General features: G+C 52.9%; 2 protein-coding genes and 1 long non-coding RNA gene across 10 annotated transcripts in view; 2 read left to right on the forward strand and 1 right to left on the reverse strand.

Moving 5' to 3' along the window:
• On the forward strand, positions 1-1,272 carry Lrrc26 (leucine rich repeat containing 26). The gene is made up of 2 exons (XM_021152159.1): positions 1-757; positions 834-1,272. The coding sequence occupies exons 1-2, from the start codon at positions 79-81 to the stop codon at positions 1,151-1,153; spliced, it is 999 nt and encodes a 332-aa protein (XP_021007818.1). The 5' UTR covers positions 1-78; the 3' UTR covers positions 1,154-1,272.
• Positions 1,264-22,305, reverse strand: part of Grin1 (glutamate ionotropic receptor NMDA type subunit 1) — a 27,504-nt gene continuing 6,462 nt past the window's right edge. Inside the window, exons 4-21 of one of the 8 annotated variants that reach the window (XM_021152095.2) lie at positions 20,886-20,948; positions 19,918-20,018; positions 14,952-15,073; positions 14,703-14,877; positions 13,584-13,728; positions 13,403-13,486; positions 8,499-8,640; positions 8,291-8,418; positions 7,885-8,049; positions 7,693-7,811; positions 7,467-7,579; positions 7,245-7,393; positions 6,974-7,131; positions 6,646-6,807; positions 6,123-6,232; positions 5,890-6,035; positions 4,517-4,627; positions 1,264-2,212 (exon numbers count right to left, since the gene is read on the reverse strand). In XM_021152095.2, the coding sequence (XP_021007754.1) occupies positions 2,144-2,212; positions 4,517-4,627; positions 5,890-6,035; positions 6,123-6,232; positions 6,646-6,807; positions 6,974-7,131; positions 7,245-7,393; positions 7,467-7,579; positions 7,693-7,811; positions 7,885-8,049; positions 8,291-8,418; positions 8,499-8,640; positions 13,403-13,486; positions 13,584-13,728; positions 14,703-14,877; positions 14,952-15,073; positions 19,918-20,018; positions 20,886-20,948 (2,262 nt within the window). In that variant the 3' untranslated portion in view covers positions 1,264-2,143. Of the gene's footprint in view, positions 2,569-4,516; positions 4,628-5,889; positions 6,036-6,122; positions 6,233-6,645; positions 6,808-6,973; positions 7,132-7,244; positions 7,394-7,466; positions 7,580-7,692; positions 7,812-7,884; positions 8,050-8,290; positions 8,419-8,498; positions 8,641-13,402; positions 13,487-13,583; positions 13,729-14,702; positions 14,878-14,951; positions 15,074-19,917; positions 20,019-20,885; positions 20,949-22,305 lie in introns of all 8 variants that reach the window. The other 7 variants (XM_021152087.2, XM_021152104.1, XM_021152131.1 and 4 more) reach the window with 7 other exon arrangements.
• On the forward strand, positions 1,312-9,024 carry LOC110285771. The gene is made up of 4 exons (XR_002377084.1): positions 1,312-1,434; positions 3,736-3,990; positions 5,972-6,139; positions 6,679-9,024. It is a non-coding gene; the product is annotated as an uncharacterized LOC110285771 (long non-coding RNA).

The raw sequence follows: 22,305 nt of genomic DNA on the forward strand, positions 1-22,305 counted from the left end.
GGGCAGGAGAGTTAATACTTGTGCAGGTGAGGCTGAGACGGCTTTGGGGCACCTGGACTCCGAAGCCGGAGGCCGCACATGCGGGGTTCTTTTTTCTCGCGGCTTCCGCCGCAACTCTCTCTACTGCTGCTGCTGCTGCTGTCGCTGAGGCGAGTCTGGGCCCAGGAGGATATTGGAACTGCCCCTTCCAAATCCCCGGTGGCCCCCGAATGCCCCGAGGCATGTTCATGTTCTCTAGGCGGCAAGGCCAATTGCTCCGCACTCGCGCTGTCTGCGGTACCAGCGGACCTGAGCTGGCAAGTACGCTCACTGTTGCTGGATCACAATCGCGTGAGCGCGCTGCCTCCGGGTGCCTTCGCCAATGCAGGCGCGCTGCTATACCTAGATCTGAGGGAGAACCGGCTTCGGTCGGTGCACGCACGAGCTTTCTGGGGTATGGGAGTGTTGCAATGGCTGGACCTGAGCTCCAACCAGCTGGAAACTCTGCCTCCTGGCACCTTCGCGCCGCTGCGCGCGCTTAGTTTCCTCTCCCTAGCGGGTAACCGGCTGGCACTCCTGGAGCCTTCGATCCTGGGCCCACTCCCATTACTGCGAGTGCTCAGCCTGCAGGATAATTCACTATCGGCAATCGAGGCGGGTTTGCTGAATAACTTGCCTGCCCTCGATGTGTTGCGCTTGCATGGCAACCCCTGGACGTGCAACTGCGCGCTGCGTCCCCTTTGCACCTGGCTGCGTAAGCACCCGCGTCCAGCCTCAGGTGAGCCATCTGGGGCGCAGGACGGATAATGTTTGGTGCAATTACTGCCATCTGACGCCGCTCCTGTGTCCCGCAGAAACTGAGACCCTGCTCTGCGTGTCTCCAAGACTCCAGACGCTCAGCCTACTGACAGCCTTTCCGGATGCCGCCTTCAAACAGTGCACTCAGTCACTAGCAGCGCGAGACCTGGCGGTGGTCTACGCTCTCGGGCCGGTCTCTTTCCTTGCTAGTTTGGCCATCTGCCTGGCACTGGGCTCCGTGCTCACTGCTTGTGGTGCACGGCGCCGCCGCCGCCGCACCACGGTGCGCCACTTTCTAAGGAGACAGCTAGACCCCGAGGGCCCACCCTCCCTAGAGGATGGTGGGAGCCCTGCAACAGCAGCTATCCAAGCCTAAGGGGACTGCAGGTTGTTTCTAGCGCTCCTGAAGTGCTCCGTACTTTGAAAACTCTCCCCAAATCCCTGATCCTCCCTTCACATTCCCTGTAGGCGTCAACAATAGACAAAACCCGGAAATTTTCTGACATTCCTTTAGGCATCACCACTGAATACCGGGATTAGGGGTGGCTATGCGCGCCCGGTGTCCCTGGGGCAGAGGGGCAGCACGCTGCTGCGCCCCAGTGGCTCGGGGAAGGCACGCGCTTGGACACTGGGAGAGCTAGTCATGTACAAGGTTGGGTGAGTGACACCGGACTGGGAGGCGGATGGCACTCCCTGGTGCCCAAGGTGCGGGGCTCCTCTCAAGCCAGCGTCTGAGGAAGCCTATTGTGGCTGCAGGCAGAAGAGAAGGCTCAGCCCTCTTGGAGTCTGGAGCCCTAGACATCTGGGAGCCAGAGAGCACCCCTGGGAAGCGCTGCCACTAGGGCAGTGAAGGCTAGCCCTGGGAAAGGTCGGAGCCAGCCCAGTGAATGGGGTGGGAAGGGTCGTGGGAGGATTGTGCAGCAGGAGAGAGAGAGGTGGAAATTAGGTTGCAGAGAGCAGGCGCTGGAGGAGGGGTGGAGGGTGACCTAGCAAGCTGGGGCCATGGGCCCCCACTGTAGCTTGGGGTAGTGGCTGGAGGAAGGATGGGGCTGCCATTTCTGCTCCAGGCTCCTCCGACCGGGGCCACTTAGGCCCCTCACCCCACTGCTCAGAGACCTCAGGGCCCTGCCTCTGCCGGAGCGCCCTGTGGCCCTGCCCAGCCGGCTCAGCTCTGGCCCATCCTCAGCCGCTCTGGTCCGCACCTTGGTCCTGCAGGGGCTGCCCGCCAGGCAGCAGAGCAGGAGGACGGGAGGCCCAGGGTGGGCAGTCTCTGGGGCGGGTGGGCTTCCCTCAGGCCTTCCCGAGCAGCAGGACTCATCAGTGTCCTTGGCCGGGCTAACTGGGCAGGTGGGCGCCTCCGGGGGCCTCACACCACGGTGCTGACCGAGGGATCTGAGAGGTTGAGCGGGCCCGTGATATCAGTGGGATGGTACTGCTGTAAAATAGAAATACACAGACAAGGCGGCCCGTTAGCTCCGACGTCGGGGGCACGCGCGGGGCCGGGACAGGGTGGACCGGCCAGCCGGCCGACCGGCGGGCAGGCGGGCACGGCCTGGGGGAGGCTGGGGGTGCTCCTCCCCCGACCCCGTCGTGCTCCGGGGCTCTGCGTGGGCCAGGCCGCTGTCCCGTGCGTCTGTCTGCGGGGGAGGGGCAGAGGAGGGCGGGCGGGGCGTCTCAGCTCTCCCTATGACGGGAACACAGCTGCAGCTGGCCCTCCTCCCTCTCAATAGCGCGTCGCGGCAGCACTGTGTCTTTTTGGTTTTGCAAAGCGCCGCGTCCACCCCCGGTGCTCTATAAATAAGAACCAACAATCAATACCTGCTGGCCCCGCCGGCCACCAGGGATCCCAGCCCTGAGCGCCCAGTGCTGCCCTGGCCCGGACCGGCCACAGGACAGGGGCAAAGGATCTCAGCAGCTGGACCGACCCCACCCCACCCAAAGGAGCCCCCACCCAGGCCTCCCTCTGAACAGCACCCAGAGACAGGGTGGAAGCTGGGCTTCCCTCCCCCACCCAACCCCCAGAGGTCAACCCTGCAGAGTGGGGCCAGCTCCAGATGGCCCAGAAGAACGGGTCCCTGGTGCCCAGGGAGGCTCAGGTAAAGATTGAACTGAGAGCAAGGCCCCAGAAAGGAACCACGTAGATCTCTGAGTTGTACCTGGCCAGCTCCAGATGGAGCCCCAAGACTTAGTGACATCCACTGAAAATGGCCTGCCACCTGCAGGACTTTTGTACCTTCCCCACTATGGCCCCTGGCCCCAAAAGTACAGATCTTCTTCTTCCTTGTCAGATTTCCCCTTCCCCACACAAATTCCAGCCCACAGCTCCCTTGGCCCTGCTCTTTCACCCCTGCGCCCCCTTGTGGGGGTTCTGGTTCAGACCTTGTAACATAGACCTTGCCCACTTTCCCTGGTCTGGGTGACCCTAAAGATAGTGTTTGTACCACCAGCTCCTGGAGCCTCAAGTTGGTGCAAACCACAGATCCTTACTCTTCATCCACTTTTTCTGAACCAAGGCCTTTGGAGAGCTGAGCAGCCAGGCCTTGTGGGTCTCTCTGGAGCACCCTAGTACATTTTGCTTTGTGCCAAATCCTGTCATTATGCCTTTCTTCCTGGGCATAGGAGCGTAACTATAGATCCAGATTCCTTGTGGGACACAAGCCCCTTGTGGGTGACACTCCCCACTGGTTATAGGGCTCCCTGTGGGCCTATTAAAGGGTAACGTCATAGGGTCAGGGTGACTCTAGCAAAAAGCGAGCCTGCTGGAGGACTTTCTTCTGAGCATGTACTGCTGGTGCGGTGACGTGAGGTGCTGCCCAAGACAGGGAACCATTTTCTGGCTCGGAAGGCAGAAGGTCTGATTCTGACAGTGGCCCGTGGCAGTGCTTGGGGGTTTGAGCGGGAGCACAGTTCTTAGCCTCCCCTTCCCGGGCCTCCTCCTGAGAACCTGTTTTGCCTTAGGTGCTCAGGCCCCAGGCCTTTCAAGAACACTCTATCCATGCTCAGATCACCTGGGTGCTGCTGCCACACCTCCATCAGGGACCTGTTCACCATGGCAACACCCCACTCCCCACCTGACAGTCTCCCTGTAACCAAGGGTCAATGCCAATGCTAGGCCCCAGTCGTCCACCCAGATGGACCCAGGCCCGGCCCCCAGCCCCCGGCCCACACAGAGACCACATGGAAGATGCAACACGCATGGCTCTGGTGAGACAGGTGAGACAGGTGTCTGGGGGGCGGGGCCAGTGGCCAGACAGACGGACGGATGGGACATCACAGCTACACCCTGCAGGGCTGTTGCAGGGCAAGAATGAAAGCATCAAGCCCCGTGTGGAGAAACAGGGATGAAACAGACGTGGTGTGGCCTCCTGGCAGGGGCAGCCTGGGACAGGGCTACTCTGGTTCCCAGGGTCCGGGTAGCCCAGAGAGGCAGTGAGGCTGACTGACTGACCAACAACATGACACAGCTTCCAGATGGTGTGTGGGTCATGGCATGGGGAGAGAGGTGGGCAGACTAACGTGGAGACACATGGGGAAGCTGAGGGCAAGTGAGGGCTTGAGGAGAGGTCTGGAGCGTTCTAAAGGACAGCACCCTTTAATGGGTGGAGGGTGGGTGAAGGACTGACTTGGCACAGATGGCCAGGGTTGAAGATGGGGGCAGGGGTGGGATGGTAAGGGAGAGGGAGACAGACATGGGGCAAGGGAGGAGTCAGAGACGCGGGACTGGGGTGCTTCCCCTTACCGTGTCTTTGGAGGACCTACGTCTCTTGAAGCTGGAGGCCAGGGTGGAGGTGATAGCCCTAAATGTGGCTTTCTTTTTAGGGTCGGGCTCTGCTCTACCACTCTTTCTATCCTAAAATGAATATGTATAAGCGATTAGACAACTAAGGGTGGCGGCCACACCTGCCCTTGCCTGCTCCTTGGGGCCGCTGCCAGGCCTGGCAGGTCATTCAGGCCCTGACTCCTGCCTGCCTCACTGTGCTGAAAAGACGGACCAACAGCCAGACTTTCAAGAGTGGCCTCTTCTGCCCGGGGTTGGGCCTGTCCTTGCTTGTGCTGGGTCTGGGCTTGGGGGTCCTGACGGCACTCTTCCTGGGATGTCCGCCTGGCTCCCTGGCTCCTGGGTGGCCCTGGCTTAGAGGCATCCTGAGGAGGAGGAGCCTCTGAGGACAGGAAGAGCTTCCCCTCAGGCCACACCAGCCTTTCTGTTCAGAGGCTGCTGACCCCAAAGGGCACACACCAGGAAAAGGCCAAGGACCCGAGGAAGTGTCCTGTTGGAGTTGGAGTGATAGACAGAGGCAGATCCGGGGACGCTGGCCTGGAGTCTGATGGCCAGCATGGCCCTGGACAGTTGTGGCCAGGTCCCCAGGGGACCTGTAGGGCCAAAAGCAAGAATGGGTGGATGAGAGGTATGGGGGCTCCAATAGCCCTGTCCGCCCATAGCCCTCATTGCAATGTTAATGCCAGCTCAGGACACAGCTCCAGGAAGACACCCAGAGAAAGAGAAGAGACAAGTGAATCGGAACCTGACCATTGGCTACTAGTCTTCAGGCCTGTGTGAGCCTCACTGCCCACCCTGTCCCTTTCCCTGGTGGACTCTGACCATCCCACATGCAGCCTCATCCCTGCTAACCACAAATCCACATGGATGTGGCCTGAGGCAGATCAGCTGCATTTAGATTTGGAGTCACAAAGCAAGACACAGCATGAAAAGGGGTCCCCAGACGGTGTCAGAGGTGCTTGGATGATAGAAGATAATGCATCTCAGGTTCACGTGCTATATATACACAGGAGGGCCCTTGTCTTACCCTGCCTGCTTGCCTTCCTATGGATTGGGTGCCAGTAGCTGACCTTGGAGACAGAGGGGCCAGGCAGAGGCTTGAAGCAGGGTGCATGGCTTCCCTTGGCCCAGCTTGACAGTGGGTGGCCACCTGCAGGCAGCCCCTGCCTGTGCTGCCCCTGTGCCTTGGGAACACTCACCACTGCCCCTGGCCATGGCTCCTAGCACCAGTCCTGCCCATGAGCCAGAGCCAGTGCCACGGCCTGTAGGGATAGAGTAGGGCCGTGGCCTGGCGGGGCCCTGGACGCCAGGCCTCGGAGGGTGGCCTGTCCTACCTGCAGGTTCTTCCTCCACACGTTCACGGCTGCAAAAGCCAGCTGCATCTGCTTCCTACGGGCATCCTTGTGTCGCTTGTAGGCGATCTCGATGAAAATGAGGAAGATCCCAGCTACGATGCCTCCAGCCACCAGCATGAAGACCCCTGTGTGAAGGGACCCTCAGCAGCCTGCCCAGAGGCTAGAGCCCCAAGAGAATCCATCCCAGGATCACAGCAGCATGGAAGGCGCACCTGCCATGTTCTCAAAAGTGAGGGTGGCAGGGGCGTTGCTGCGGGAGTCACATTCTTGATACCGAACCCATGTCTTATCCAGGTCTTCCATGAAGCCATTCTCATGGGACCTATGTAAGGAAAGGAACAGGAAAGGCAAAGCTGGAAGCAGGTGTGGGGCTGGGAATAGGTGGGTCATTCAGGGGGGAAGGACTGGGAGTGGGCAGGACTCACAGGGGAGGCAACACTGTGGACCAGGACTTGCAGTCCAAATGAGGCTTTTAGAGTTGGGGAGGTCAGTAGCCTGGGCTGGGCTGGTAATAGGAAGGCTTCCCCATGGGGTTGATGCCTGGTTTGTGTGGAGTGGATCCTTTAAGGCTGTTGCACCACACTATACAGTATCTAGTTAGCAGCTGTCAGCCAGGCCAGGGGTGGAGTAGTTTGGTGTGCTGTGGCTAGAGCACTGGGGACTCCCAACTTTGTGGGAGGCTCTTGGAGCAAAGTGGAGAAGGGAGAGGAGGTTTCCAGCATGGGGCAGACTCACTTGAGTATAGACAGGGAAACATTTTGCTTCCAGGGGCTGTCCTTGCGCATGCCGATGCCAAAGCCAGAGCGGAAGAACAGCTCACCCGTGGTCACCAGATCACACTTCTGTGAAGCCTCAAACTCCAGCACAGCTGAGTCCCAGATGAAGGCATGGAGCTTGCTGCCGGCAGAGTCAGGGTCAAAGGAGCCCCACGTAGCCTGTTCACCCCACCCTGCTCACACTGCAGAAGACAGTCTTCACTTGTGTTTGCTGGGTGAGAGGGCTCCCTTTTGCCTGTCCCTTTACTGTCCCCCCAGCCAGGGCGGCCCTTGGTCTGCCTGCTCACTTGTCCCGCACAGCCTGGATGGCCTCAGCTGCACTTTCATAATTGTGCTTCTCCATGTGCCGGTACATGGTGCTCAACTCCACCTGCCTCCGGAAGTAGATATCCACAGAGCTCTGTTTTACAGTTGCATAGATGAACTTGTCTGAGGGGTTTCTGAGCTGCAGGGACAGAGACCTCAACTTGTGGCTGCTCCCCAAGCACCACAAGAAACAGACACTCCCTCTTAACCTCTTGACACCCCCACACACAACCTGCAGTCCAGAGGCCTCACCCTGGGGTCATTGATGCCTGTGATGCGCTCCTCAGGCCTATCCAGCACCAGGAAGGCTGCCAGGTTGGCAGTGTAGGAAGCCACGATGATCATGGCAAAACCAGCCCACACCATGCCTAGGATACGAGCAGAGAAACTCCGGGGGGCACCTGTGGGCAGAGACTTGGGTCAGTTCCTGGAAAGCTGGGGATGCAGCCATGCAGGCCCTGGGCTTAACCTCACCTTCCCCAATGCCAGAGTTGAGCAGGACGCCCCAGGAAAACCACATGGCAGAGGACAGTGTCAGGGCATCCTCCTCCTCCTCCTCACTGTTCACCTTGAATCGGCCAAAGGGACTGCGGAGGGCAAAGAGAAGGCGGGAGAGAGGGCAGGAGAGGCAGCTCTGCCCAGCCCTGCTTAGTTCTGCCCCCCTACACATGCAGGGGTCGGGCTCTCTGCATGTGCTCACCTGAAGCGGTCCAGTAGGTACAGCATCACGGCCACCACATGAACTGACAGCCCCACCAGCAGCCACAGTGTGCTCTGAAAGGGCTGCATGAATGAGTCCAGTGTGCTCCGAGGGATCTCCTGCAGGTGACCAATGGTCGGTGTCACCTGGGCCTTCCATGCCCCGTCCCATCCCCACCTGGTCCCTGCCTACCTTCTTGACCAGAATGGTCAGGCCCTGGTACTTGAAGGGCTTGGAGAACTCTATGTACTGCGCACGCTCATTGTTAATGGTCAGTGGAGCCACGATCATGTCTGCTTGACCACTGAGCAGCTCTCCCATCATTCCGTTCCACTCCTTTTTGTTGCTGTTGTTTACCTGCAATGAGACAGAACCGGTGGGGCTGCAGATGGAATGATCACAACTCCTTGAAAAAGAACTCATGGACCATAGTAGACTTAGCACATGGGGCGTTTGTCTCCTGCTCCAGGTCTACCTCACATCTAAAGCCCAGCCCAAACCACCAGACCCCCCCCCCCCGCTAAAAAGGCTCCACCCAGCCCATAGACTTTCCCCTCTCAATTCACAGGACTCTCCCATTAGCCCCTTTACTCCATACCCGCTCCTGTGTGCCAAACTTGCCATCTGCCACAAGGTGCACCTCGTAGGTAAAATTCATGGTCCGTGCCAGCTTGATGAGCAGGTCAATGCAGAAGCCATAGCAGCACTGGGGCACTGTGTGACGTGCTGTGAGCAGTTAGGGGATATTAACTGTGGGTTCCTGACTTGGAGTCCCTTCACCCTGCCACACTTTGCCTAGTACTCACGGCTTCCTGGGGATGTGTCATTAGGCCCCGTACAGATCACCTTCTTGACAGGGTCACCATTGACTGTGAACTCCTCTTTGCATGTGCCATCACTCATTGTGGGCTTGACATACACGAAGGGCTCTTGGTGGATTGTCACTATCTGCACGGAAAGATAAGAACTAGCCGGGGCCACCTGGCCTTGGTCATTTCCAGGTGCTGGCTTCTCAGCGTGCAGTGATCTTCTTCTTCTTCATGTTTTCCAGTGCTGCAGTAAATCCCAAGCCTAAAGCCTCCCTCTGATTTTCAGTCAGTCCACATCCTTCTGACATGGCTAGTATTGCCTGCCTGCTACCCTGGGGGACAGATCCAGGTCTGGAGTTGTGGTGATGCTGAGGCGGGGCTCAGACATCTACAGCCACCTGCCCTGATTCATCAAAAATGTATCCTGCAGTACTGCGTCCTCTCCTGTGGCCCCTTCCTCTCAGGCTGCATCTTATACGTTATTCTTTCTTTTTTTCCAGATTTAAAAAAAAATTTATTTATTATATGTAAGTACACTTTGACACTCCAGAAGAGGGCGCCAGATCTCATTACGGATGGTTGTGAGCCANCATGTGGTTGCCAGGAATTGAACTCAGGACCTTCGGAAGAGCAGTCAGTGCTCTTAACCGCTGAGCCATCTCTCCACCCCCCTTATACATTATTCTATCATAGTGCTACTGTGCAGGAAGTGTGCACCAGGCGCTCTCTCGGACCAATCAGGGAGCAGAAAGGCTGTGTCCTTTCCAAAGCCACCCTGGCCTCCACTGGCATGTAGCCTTCAGTCTTTGATCCCCATCTTTTAAAAAACTACCTTTGAGGCATGTATGTATGTATGTATGTGTTCCCGTGTATTCATTTATATGAGCAAATGCACACAGAGGACAGAGGATAATGCCCCATGTCTTTCTCTATCACTTTTATTACTTTTATATTTATCTTTTGTTTTATTTTGTGTGTGTGTGTGCGCCTCAGTGTATGTATGTGTATCACATACATGCAGGGGTCCACAGAAACCAGAAGGAGGTGTCAGACCCCCTAGAACTGAAGCTACACATAGTTGTAAACTACCATGTAGGTGCTGGGAACTGAGCCCAGTTTTTTTGGAAGAGCAACAAGTACTCTTAACCTCTGAGAGAATATCTTCCTAGCCCCTATTTTATTTTCCTTTAAAGATTTATTTATTTCTATTTTTTTTAAAGATTTATTTATTTATTATATGTAAGTACACTATAGCTGTCTTCAGACACTCCAGAAGAGGGCGCCAGATCTCGTTACGGATGGTTGTGAGCCACCATGTGGTTGCTGGGATTTGAACTCTGGACCTTCAGAAGAGCAGTCGGGTGCTCTTACCCACTGAGCCATCTCACCAGCCCCTTATTTCTATTTTAAGTGTATGGGTGTTTTGCCAGCATACATGTTTGTACTCCAGGTGCATACAGTGCCCACAGAGGCCAGAAAGAACATTAGATCCCCTGGAACTATAGATACAGATGGTTGTGAGCTGCTGTGTGGGTACTGGGACTTGAACCTGGGTCCTATGGGAGAATAGCCAGGGCTCTAAACCACTGAACCATCTCTTCAGTCCCACTGTTTTTTATTATTGTTATCATTATCACTAATATTATTTTTGACAAGTTTTTTTCTAAGCCTGGAGCACAGTAACTGGCTGCATTGGTTAGTCAGCCAGCTTTAGTGACCAACCTGTCTCTGCCCACTCCTTCTACCAAGGACAGGGTTATGATGGGCACAGTGTGCAGCCATGTCCAGACTTTTACATGGGTGCTGGGATCCACATTCATGCGACCCACTGGGCTGGTTACCAGTCCCCATATGGTGTTTTGTTTTTTGGTTTTTTTGTTTTTGTTTTTGTTTTGAGTCAGGGTCTTATATCTTTGCCTTGTAGCTCTGGAACTTGTTTTGTAGACCATGCTGGCCTTGAACTGACAGAGCTCCACCCCTCTCTCCCTACTGAATACAAGGATTAAAGGTATGTCCTACCAACTCAGCATTCTGTTTGTTTTTTAGAGAGTTATTTATTTTATGTATGTGAGTACACTGTGGCTGTCTTCAGACACACCAGAAGAGGGCGTCAGATCTCATTATAGATGGTTGTGAGTCACCATGTGGTTGCTAGGAATTGAACTCAGGACCTCTGGAAGAGCAGTCAGTGCTCTTAATCACTGAGCCATCTCTCCAGCTCCTGTTTGTTGTTTTTTTGTTTTGTGTTTGTTTGTTTTTTTCCAAGAAAAGGTTTCTCTGTGTAGCCCTGGCTGTCCTGAAATTTGCTCTGTAGACCAAGCTGTCCTTGAACTCACAGAGATTTATCTGTTCCTGCCTCTGCCTCCTGAGTGACAGAATTAAAGTGTGTGTCACCATTGCCTGGCATGCTTTTCTTTTCTTTCTCTTCTCTTCTTTTCTTTTCTTTTCTTTTTTTTTAAGACAGGGCCTCACTGATGGAAGGGAGAGTACATTTAGGATGTAATACACTAGAGAGTAATAAATTAATTTTAAAAAATAGAAAAAAATTCCTCCATAAGATTAGGCTATAGGCCAGCCTGTAAAGCATTTTCTTAAATAGCCATTGAACGAGAGAGGGGCAAACCCATGGTAGGTGGAGCTACCCTGGGCTGGTGGTTCTGGGTTTTACAAGAAAGCAAGCCAAGCAAGCCATAAGGAGCAAGCCAGTGAGCAGCACCCCTCCAGGGCCTTTGCATCAGCAGTAACCCTCCAGGGCCTCTGCATCAGCTCCTGCTTCCAGGCTTCTGCCCTGTTTAAGTTCCTGTCCTGACTTCCTTCAATGATGGAACACAATATGAAAGTCTAAGCCAAATGAACTCTTCTTGATGTCCCCCCACAAAAAAGAAAGAGCCTCATAGAGTCAAGGCTGTCCCTGCTTGCTTTTAGCTGAGGAGGACCTTGAACTTCTGATTCTTGTTCATCTACTTCCAAAGTGCTGGGTTTAAAGGCATGCTCCACCATGCCTAGTTAATGTTTCTCTTTCAAGGCTGCCTCTTCAGCTTTGACATTCTCCCTCCCTGTTCTCTAGGGTCTACAGTTTCATAGTTGAGGGACAGGTAGAAGTCTGGGGGATGCCAGAGTGGAACACAGTTGGTTTCTGACGGTCTATATCAAATGCAAAAAACAGAGGGGTAGGCAGCCCAGGCAGGAGTGGACAGCAAGTCAAGGCATGGTGACAGGCACTGGAGGAGGGGCCCTCACTGGGAGTCTTGAGAAGAAAGAGAGAAGGAGGCAGGACCATATTTTTCTATTATGTGTTTTTGCTAGTGCTATAAAAAAAATTAGTGATGGGGTTAGACAAGTGGGTGAGCAGTTATGAGCACCCGGAGGTCTTACAGGAGACCCGGTTTCTGTTCTTACCGCCCACACGGTGACTTACAACCATCCATTCCAGTTACAGGCCATCCAATATCCTGAATTCTGTGGGCACCAGGAGAGCACATGGTATCTACACATACAGGTAGGCAAAACACTCATACATATAAAATCAAATTGAACAAACCAGTGAGGCCAGAAACATTCCTAACAGCCACTGGCATCGTGATGGATGCTTCTGGTTATCGATGTTTGACTACAGCCTTCAGACCCCCTATCCCCCTAGACTTTTCTTTTCTTTCTTTTCTTTCTTTTCTTTCTTTCTTTTCTTCCTTCCTTCCTTCCTTCCTTCCTTCCTTCCTTTCTTTCTTTCTTTCTTTCTTTCTTTCTTTCTTTCTTTCTTTCTTTCTTTCTTTCTTTCTANCCTTCCTTCCTTCCTTTCTTTCTTTCTTTCTTTCTTTCTTTCTTTCTTTCTTTCTTTCTTTCTTTCTTTCTTTCTAAAGGCTTATTTATTTTATATATATGAACATGCTATCGCTGACACACCAGAAGAGGGCATTGGATCCCATTACAGATGGCTGTGAGCCACCATGTGGTTGTTGGGAATTGAACTCATGACCTCTGGAAAAGCAGCCAATGCTCCTAAGTGCTGAGCCATCTCTCCAGCCCTCCCCCTTGGCTTTTCAAGACAGGGTTTCTTTGTGTAGCCCTGGCTGTCCTGGAATAAGCTGTGTAGACCAAGCTGGCCTCAAACCCATAGAGATCTGTGGTGCCGCTGCCTCTGGGATTAAAGGGACATGCCACCACCTCCCTGCACTCTCACACTTTTCAACACAAGGTGCCTGAACTGCAAACAGTTACAACATAGGCCTTGCAAGGCGACACTCTCACTGTTCTGTGAGAACTGCAGGCAGGTACTCACTGGAGAATGAGCCACCACTGCAGGGGTGAGCTCAGAGAGTTAGCAGGGCTGAGACATTTGATAAAGGCACTAAGAGAAGGTTGGCTAGGCACTTGGCACTGCAGAGGCTGCCTTTGGTGATCTACAGTATCAGAGCTGGGAACACTGTGGCTCATCGTAAAGAGGAATTCTCAGAATAGCCCTTAGGCAGAGGGAGGGGTCCATGGATGAACCCAAGGAAAGTGTAAATCAGGTTGAGGAAAAGAGACTATACAGGAAGAAGCCAGCTTAAGAAGGGGTTCCTGGGTGCCCAAGGAGAAATGGGACACTTGAGACAGCAAGTTCTAAGCTAAACTCTGCACTGGGACCCAGAGCACCCACTCACTGTCCCTCTGCCTCTGCCAGTTCTTCCTTGGACTAGAGCTGGGCCAGGATAGAGTACTGCAAAGATCCTGTTGGGCAGAAACTGCTGCTCCTCCTTCCCCCACCTCCACACCTGCTTCCTCTGCCATGTGCGCCAGAGCCAGGTGCTGGCACAGCCTCCACCTCATCTATCTGTGCTCTGTGACTTCATCCCCTTTCCTCCTAGCCTGAAGGAATAGATGAAACATCACAGATGGCAATGTTGGGGAGTGTGGGGTCCCACCTTTAGTCTGGTGGACATCTGGTATCCTCGAGGCTTCTCTGTCTCTCCTCCTGGCCAGATGATCTTCCTGTCATTTGGGATGACCTGGGGGTGGGAGTATGAGATGGAGGGTGGCCACGCAGGGGTCTTGGCCCCAGGACCCTAAGGCCCCAGCCCCCACCCCCTCATGACCCCCACCTACATGGGTACCATTGTAGATGCCCACTTGCACCAGCTTGCGGTTCTGCAGGTTCATGATACTATAGTTGGCAAACTTCCGGTCCCCATCCTCATTGAATTCCACACGACCAGTCACTCCATCTGCATACTTGGAAGACATCAGCACCCTGGGAAGAGAGGATAGCTTAAACTTATCAAGAACACCTGTTCTTACTGGCTTCCAAGTGGCCCAAGCTCTCATTCCTCTGCCCTAGTCTCAAGAAAGGAAAGATTAGCAGATGGTAGCTCCTCAGCCAGAGTGGAGGCCATGGTGTCTGCCTGCCAGCACCAGATGGACAGCACAGCCACTGCATCCGAAGCTACGTCAAAGACATCTCTGGATTAGGACAAGTGGTTGTCATAGCTGCCACCCTCGTTTTACAGGGAAGGCAGAAGCCCAGAGAACTTCAGGCCCATTTGCCATCAAATGGGGGAAGTAGATGGAGCCTGTACCTAGCTCTAGCCTCTGGGTGGCTTGCCTGGCTGTATGTTTGCTCAGTGGAGCATATCAGTGAGCCAGTGTGCATGCAACTGAAGTATAGAGTTACCCCTATGAGTGTGCTTGTGGCATACATATGTCATGCTTCTGTGCATTCAATGGCATGTGGATTCAGCCTGTAACTGCACAGACACATGGGAAACTGTTGACAGTGACTCTGGAATTCTGGCAGCCATTCCCTTGATCAGCCTTGAATCTCTATTGTCCTTGGATGCCTACTCTGAATTTCTGTGTTCCTAGAACATCCCAGGCAGCACCTGCAGCAAGAACTTCCTTTTGGAGCACCAAGCATGGTGGGGAGTGAAATAAAATCTGCAGTATGGACAGGAAGGCGTGGAGAAGTGGAGGCAGCCACAACTTCAGTGACAGCGGAAGAGGTAAGGGCAGTGGTGAGAAAGGGGATGATTATCACAGTAAAGACAGAAAATGAGGTGCTAGGAATATGGATTTGTGATGGAGGTGACTAACCATATAGCTTGTCCCAGATAAGACCGGCTGGACCACCCCTGGAAGAGTGAGCCCCGCCCCCGTTCCCGCCNCCCCCCCCCCCTTAAGGCAGCTAAACGATGACTCCACCCACCTACTGAGAGCAACCCCGCCCACCTCTTGAACAGTGGTCCTGTCTTCCAGATGTTGGTGTTGCCCACGCAACCCCGAGGCGGATCAGTGATGTTCTCCTTTTCTAGGAGCTCGTGGACTGCCTGTGCCACCACGCCCACAGCGTCACTGATGTGGGCCGACTCGTTCTTGCCATTGATTAGCTGAAGTCCGATGATGCCTGCGCGGAACCCTGCAGCTTAGAGACTGGACGGGCCTACAGTCCCAGGCAACCCCACACAGCCCAGCACTCACCATCAGGAGCGTAGCGCAGAGCGTTCCCAGAGATCTCGCGCTCCCCGACGAGCCACACGTACCCAGAGCCAGTCATGTTCAGCATCGCGGCTGCGCGGTATACGGTGGCAGCGTCGTCCTCACTGTGGGGCAGACCCGAGTGACTCCAGGACTCCAGGTCTCCCTATCCCAACCATAGTTTCTCCCTCTCGTGTTCTCTGGGTGCCTATGCCCACAACCCTTCCTGCGGCCAGACCAGGAGGTCTGTACAGGAGAACGGATTGGACCCAGGGCCTTTCCAGTCTTAAGTTGCTGGGCTCCTGCCTTTAGGAGGCAGGAATAAGGTACAAGATGACATCCCGAACTCTTGATGGCTCATTGTTGGGCACATGCTCTGTGCTCCAGATACTATGCTGGAACCTTCTCAGCATCCTTACCGGAAGACGTTTAAAAGGTCAGGTTACATAGCGGTAAGTGGCAGGGTAGTGCCTGGGTAGTCCACTCTAGCACCTGCGACCCAGTAAGCTCTAGGCAAACCACAGGCCTTGTGGACCTCTATGTTTGAGGCTGTGAAACGACAAGGTGGGGCTCTGGGCTGAGTAGGACCCAGTGCTCTAGTTGCTAAGCTGAGCATCTTGAAGAGACTAGTGGGCAGAAGAGAGACTGCTCCTCAGGTAGGTATAAGCCTTTGACACCCAAGGCCAGGGCCACCAGCACAAGCCTCACTTTACAGGAACATGGCCTAAGTGCGTGAGGTGTCCTCATAAGTAATTCCTCTGGACAGTGAAAGAAGGGACCTAGTTGCCTGAGAATGGAGCTGTCAGGTCATAGCCATGATTCTGGGGTTTCACTCATCTCCCTTAGCTAGCGAGGATTCCGTTCTTACCCTGCACTTGTCAGACTCTTCTGTTCAAGGCTCAACCACGACTGGCACTTTGGTTCTACAGTGCATATTTGAAAGCTACGGTGAAGCCAGGTGGATTACCTGGTATTGGGTTATTTTTTCTTGTTAAAAATGTTATCTCGAGGGAATTTATTTTATGTGTCCTAGTGATGCCTCCGTGCATTTATGTGCCTAGTGCCTGTGGCAGTCAGACGAAAGTGTCACATCTCCTAGAACTGGAGTTACGAAGGGAGTCACTGTGGGTGCTGAGAACGGAGCTCAGGTCCGCTGTGAGCACAAGGCCACCTTTCCAGCCCTACTGGCTTCTTTTTATACCAGTTGATTCCTAACCAAGACAATCTCCAGTTCCCTGAGAAGCCTGCTTGAAACTTTCTGAATGATTAATTAACCAAAACAAATGCTCTAAATGACTATGCTGTTGGTGATGTAAGCAACACACACACACACAGATACACACACACACACACATACACCACAGATACACACACACATACATACACCACAGATACACACACACACACATACACCACAGATACACACACACATACATACACCACAGATACACACACACACATACACCACAGATACACACACACACACACACACACAAACCTAGGTAGTACTTCAACAGAACCAAATGTGGTAGCAATGACTTTAATCCCACCACATGGGAGGTAGAGCCAGGCAACTCTCCACAAGTTCAAGGCCAGCCTGGTCTACACAACAAGCTCAAGGTCATAGAGGGATAGAGGGGATCTTTCTCAAAAACAAACAAATGAACCAAAGATAATATGTGACAGAGGTGCTGTGCGCTGAGCATGAAAGGGATCACCCAGCAGCACACACGCCCAGGAACATATCTGACATCAGCTGTACCCACATATCTGACAGAGAACCCCATCTTCCCAACACAACTCAGACCTATACAATGTCACTTGGTGGAATGACTGTGATCAATGAAATGGTTATAGACAAAAGGTCTTATCAATCCATCAAACCTCATCGGGCCATTTTACAGAGATAGTGACACGAGTGAAGACAGGGTGAGGAAAATAAAGACAAAAAGCTTTGCAGATGAGTTTTGTGCATTCTGTAGACAAATGAAGTCTGGAAAACAAACTCTATGGTGAGGAAGGGGCTGAAGTGTGGGGAGGGCTAGGGCACTCAGCAATGGGGGCCTTACACTCTTGGCATGCATACGTTTGAGGTTTCACGGGCTCTTTGAGATTTAAAAAGCAGTGTGACTTGTGGCTATAACTCAATATGCATGTATCATACAGTATATTCACGTGGGCTATAATGGTAGGAATTTGGTGAATGCTGGTGTGTGCATGTTTGTGCTGTGGGTGGTATCCAGGCAGCTCAAATTCATGTTAGTATCTCTAACCACCATGACCCTTCTTCCGATGACTTCTTTTGATAGAGCCATGTTTGGCAAGCCTGTCTTTAACCCTTCCTTGGGTTGTCAACATGGAGGAGGCCCTTCTTGCCCAATGTCCCAAGAAAGGGGAGACTCCTTCCAGCTGTAGTGGTTAGTACTGGGAACTACTAGCCAGAAAGTGGCAGGTGTCCACTCTTCTGCTGGAGCCTGGGTGTGGTGGGGTTCTGTGAATGGTTGTCCTCTGCCTTGTGACTTATTCGCCCTCACTGTAAGACGGAAGTCAAGCAGTGGTACTTGGCTTTGCCCCTTATGGAAGGGCCTGAGAGTAGGTAGGTTTTAAGAGGATGGCTCAGGAAAGTCTCCTGGCTGGATTGCTTTATTTCCTCATCTGCCCACCATCCCAAACAGTCTTTTCCAAACTGAACAAATCACCCTCGAGCCCTCTAATAGAAGTATAATCAATCAGAAATGGGGGGCGTGGTGGGGGCTTTTCCTGAGCACGGCTTTCCTTGGTCAACCAGGGCTGAGCTTGCTTTCCAAGAGCCTTCTCGGCCCTGCTCTCTTTTCTGGACATATTTCTCCCTCCCTCACTCCTCCCCTCCCTCTCTCCCTACCTCGGATTGGGTCTCATGTGGACAAAGCTGGCCTTGAACTTGCCAGGTAGTTGAGAATGATCTTAAACTCTTGACCCTTCTCCCTCTGGAGGGCTGGGATTACAGGTATGCACCATCATACCTGGTTCTATGTGGTGCTGAGGATTGGACCTAGGGCATTGTTAAGGCAAGGTAGGTGCTCTGAGCAACCCAGCAGCATCCGTAGTTCATCGGACACACTCTAATCCATTCTCTAGGAGCCCTGGACCATTCTCACTCGAAGTATGCAGTTAGAATGAGTGGTTCTCAACCTGTGGGTTAATACCACCCTCAGGGTCGCATATCAGATACCCTGCATATCAGATATTTACATTACAGTTTATATAACAGTAGCAAAATTACAGTCATGAGGTAGCAATGAACTAATTTTCCAGTGGACATCATTACAACATAAAGAACTGTATTAAAGGGTCTTGACATTAGGCAGGTTAAGAAGCACCGAGTTAGAGGAATAGCAAAGACAAGTGGTCCATGACTCTGCAGCGTGGCTGTGCATTACTGCATGCCTGCCACAGCCCGTGTGGCTCTGCGGTGTGGCTCTGCTGCGTGGCTGTGCGTTACTGCGTGCCTGCCACAGCGTGTGTGTACTGGTAATGGGACAATTGGCACCTGCTTTCTGATGCTCCAGGGGGGAGGTGATGAAGTTGAGGATATTATTCAACACCACATCTGACCACTATCATCCTCAGAGTGGGGCAGCTAGTTCCAGCCTTGCCATCTGAGTGAAGACATGGTCTGCTTTCCAGACTGGATCCTGGCTGCCCTACCCAGCAATCTGTGAACAATGGGCAGTGTACATCTGGTTATGTATAGAGAGACAGTCTGTTGATTAAATCTGCAAATAGGTATCTATCCTGAACCTGAACACGGTTGTACCTTTCCTGCCAGCAGGACAGCAGGATTTGGGGTATTTTCCCAAAGCTGGATGATGTATGCTGTTTTTCCTATTGGAGCACAGCAGAGCTGGGCAGACTATGGACTGGACCCACCTAGACCTCTCTGCTGTCCCTAGGACTGCCATGCTATGCTCCCATTTTTCCTTTCCGTGGGTGTTAGGCTCTAGTCTTCCCCTTTACCAGAAATCCTAGTTGTTTGCCAATAGGGAGATTTTACTGTCTACACTTTCACAATATTGAAATGGGCTGGGAGGCAGGCCCTGTCCAGGACCAGCTTGTTTTTCATGAGTTCTCATTAGTGGTTTTGGCTCAACTGTTCACCTGCATGTGACTTTTGCGGAGCTCCTTGTCTGTCCTCAGTCCTTAGAATATTTATATAGCTATGTCTCCCAGTCTATGGGCTTCTTAGCACTGTAGCTCCAACCCCTAAAGCTGAGTTTAGGGCAAATGGCAAATGGTGATATTGTACAGTAAAAGGGGGAGAACCTAGGAAGGAATGAACAGAGGATGGGGAGTTGGCTAGGTTCCAGGAGAGAAAGAAAAAATGTGGGATAGGGTACAGCTCTCCTTGGTAAAGATCTTATTTTTTTTTTAAGAACTATTTATTTATTTATTTATTTATTTATTTCACATATATGAGGACTCTGTAGGTGTCTTCAGACACCAGAAGAGGGCATCTGTCAGATCCCATTATAGATGGTTGTGAGACATCATGTGGTTGCTGGGAATTGAACTCAGGACCTCTGGAAGAGCAGTCAGTGCTCTTAACCACTGAGTCATCTCTCCAACCCAATCTTTATATTTTAAAAGATTTTTATTTTACATCATTGGTGTTTTGCCTGTGTGTATATCTATGTGAGGGTGCCATATTCCCTGGAAGCGAAGCTACAGACAGTTCCCGATATGTGAGTGCTGGAAAGTCAACCCTAATCATCAGCCGGTGCTCTTACCCAATGAGCCATCTCGCCATTCCCAAGTGAAGTTTTGTTTTGTTTTTGTTTTTTTGAATTGAAACTTGTTTTGCTCAATAGTGCCCCAAACCTAGACCAGATGGCGGCCTTGGCTCCCTGGCAGAATCACAAGGATGAGATGAGGGAGCCCAGCCCTACTCACCTTGCAGAAAGGATGAGATGAGGGAGCCAGCCCTACTCACCTTGCAGAAAGGATGATAACCCGGGCTTCCAGGTCCCGGGCTTCCATCAGCAGAGCCGTCACATTCTTGGTTCCTGGGTCAAACTGCAGCACCTTCTCTGCCTGTGGTATGAGCAGGAGCATTAGCAAGTAGTTGGGAAAGGGAACATTGTGCCTCAGTGGCAAGAGTTGGGCCAAAGCTGCTAGAAACCCCGAGGCAGCTTAGCTAGAGCCGCAGTGGCCTGTCCTTGCCACCTGCACTCTGCGCCTGCCTCCTCACTCTCCTCACTCTGTGTGGCCTGTCCTTGCTGCCTGTCTCTTCTTCAGCTTGCTGGACGTCCTGTGCTCACTCAAGCTCTGCTCTTCTCTCAGTCTGCTTTCTCCAGGTCTGTTTCCATCTCACTCCTGTCCTCAGTTTTTTTGTTTTTTGTTTCTTTTTTATTTTTCATTTAATTTTATTTATTTATTTATTTATTTTTTGCTCTGAGCATGCAAGCTGAAGTGGACGGAGACTTAGAAAGAGACGTGCAGCGAACAGGAAATAGAAAAGTTTTGGAATGCAACTAGGAACAGAGATGGGGCTGACTTTTCCAAAACCTTGGGAGATCTCAGCTCAGACCTGATTCCTCGTGCTCCTATAGGAGCGGCCCAGACTCTGAAGTGACCAGGTGGGCAGGCTCCCTCCCTGGGTTCCGCTAGGAAACCCTGGCGGACCTGAAGATTCATGCACTTCCCAGAGCAGCGCTTCCTGTGACCGTGCTTGTCTTGAGGATGCGGGCCAGGGTCACGGCGGGTGGGCCATGGGCACCCACACCGCCCACCCCTGCCCTCTCCTGCCTGCCTGTTGCCTGCCTCACCACCTGTCTCTCCTCACTGCTCAGGCCTGCGGCTCGGCTCGGCGCGGTGGGGCCAGAAAGCACCCAGTGGCTGAGGCACCGCAGGCCGGGGCTCGCTAGTCGGTGGGTGGCGTGCACGTCCATGCATATATACCTTGGGTCCGCGCTTGTTGTCATAGGACAGTTGGTCGAGGTTTTCATAGTTCCTTTTTTTACTCTGATGAATAATGTGCACAGAGAAAATATGCAGACACAGAAGAAGATTATAAACGGTTGAAAATGACGGCGCTAAAGCAATCACACCACCTCCTCGGCACGTCTGCAGACGGGCACGTACCTGGAGCTCGCAAACACCGAGACCCGGGGTGGGGCTAGGGACAGAGGTGGAGCTGAGGGGGGAGGGGACACAGGGGCAAGGGCCACAGAGGCTCCCTGCCTTGGAGCTATACTCTTGGAAAGTCTTTTTCAGAAGAGAGGGCAGCCCTGTCCACACCACCCTTGAGGTTCCCGCAAGCCACCCCCACCCCTGTCATGCACCTGCTGTGTGGCCCCAGCAGTACCCACCCACACCCGCATCAGTTCTTAGTGAAAGAGGAGCAGCTTGCAGGGCCCTGTCTCTATGACCCTCCCACTCCTTCCCCTTCTCCGCCCTCCTGCTCTCATCTCACTGACCCGAATGCTCACACCCAAATGCACACAATAGTGTCTGAGACTGGTTGTGTATCTGTATGCCTACAGAGGTGATATGCTCCTGCACAGAAGGTAAATCTATGGCAGTCAGTGACGCAAGGGCAGGCAGTATAGTGTAAGCATATGTGTGTGCACGTGTACGTGAATATGTGTTTAAGCTTGTGGTTACAAGTGAGGGTGAGCTGGGTCACAGAGGAAGCACTTGTATATGATCCTCTTGTGCAGCTCAGAAATGCACGGAGATGACTGAGGTCTGTCTTTCCAAAAGGTGTGGTGTGCCACTAAAATATCCAAGAACCGAATAACTCTGTGTGTGTGTGTGTGTGTGTGTGTGTGTGTGTGTGTGCGTGCGTGTGTGCTTGTGGGTCTGTGAGCAGGTGGTTGAGTGTGCAGGGGTCAGGCTGATGAACATGTGGGTAGGTTGATAGTATGTGTGGCTTTGACAGGCACAGCAGAAGTATGAAGGAACCTGCCAGATGCTGAGAGTGGAACTATCTGCAGAGAGGCGGAGCCCTTGGTGCCAATAACCAGCCCTCCTTCCCAGACTCAATGGATCACCCTAAAAGATTCACCCTGGGCCTGTCTCTATCCTCAACTCCCACCCCGACCCATGCCCTCTACTCCTCCCCAGAGACCTATGGCACCTTGGGTGTGGGGACAATGGTTGGTGCTAAGTATGATGAGGCCAGCTATGATTTTGCAGGCAGAACATGCTCCCTCCCATCCCCTCCCCCATCTGTCTTTTGGGGCCCCTCCCCAGCCTGAGCCTCCTCCTCTCTGCTACCTGAAAAGCACCAACCAGCTGCTTCTTGGTGCTCTGTGTCCTGGGACTGAGGGGGGTCATGGGCCAGGTCCTTATTAGGCCGACATGGGTGTTGGCAAGG

This window comes from Mus caroli, chromosome 2, assembly GCF_900094665.2.
Source record: "Mus caroli chromosome 2, CAROLI_EIJ_v1.1, whole genome shotgun sequence".
In the NCBI taxonomy this organism is placed as follows: Eukaryota; Metazoa; Chordata; class Mammalia; order Rodentia; family Muridae; genus Mus; species Mus caroli.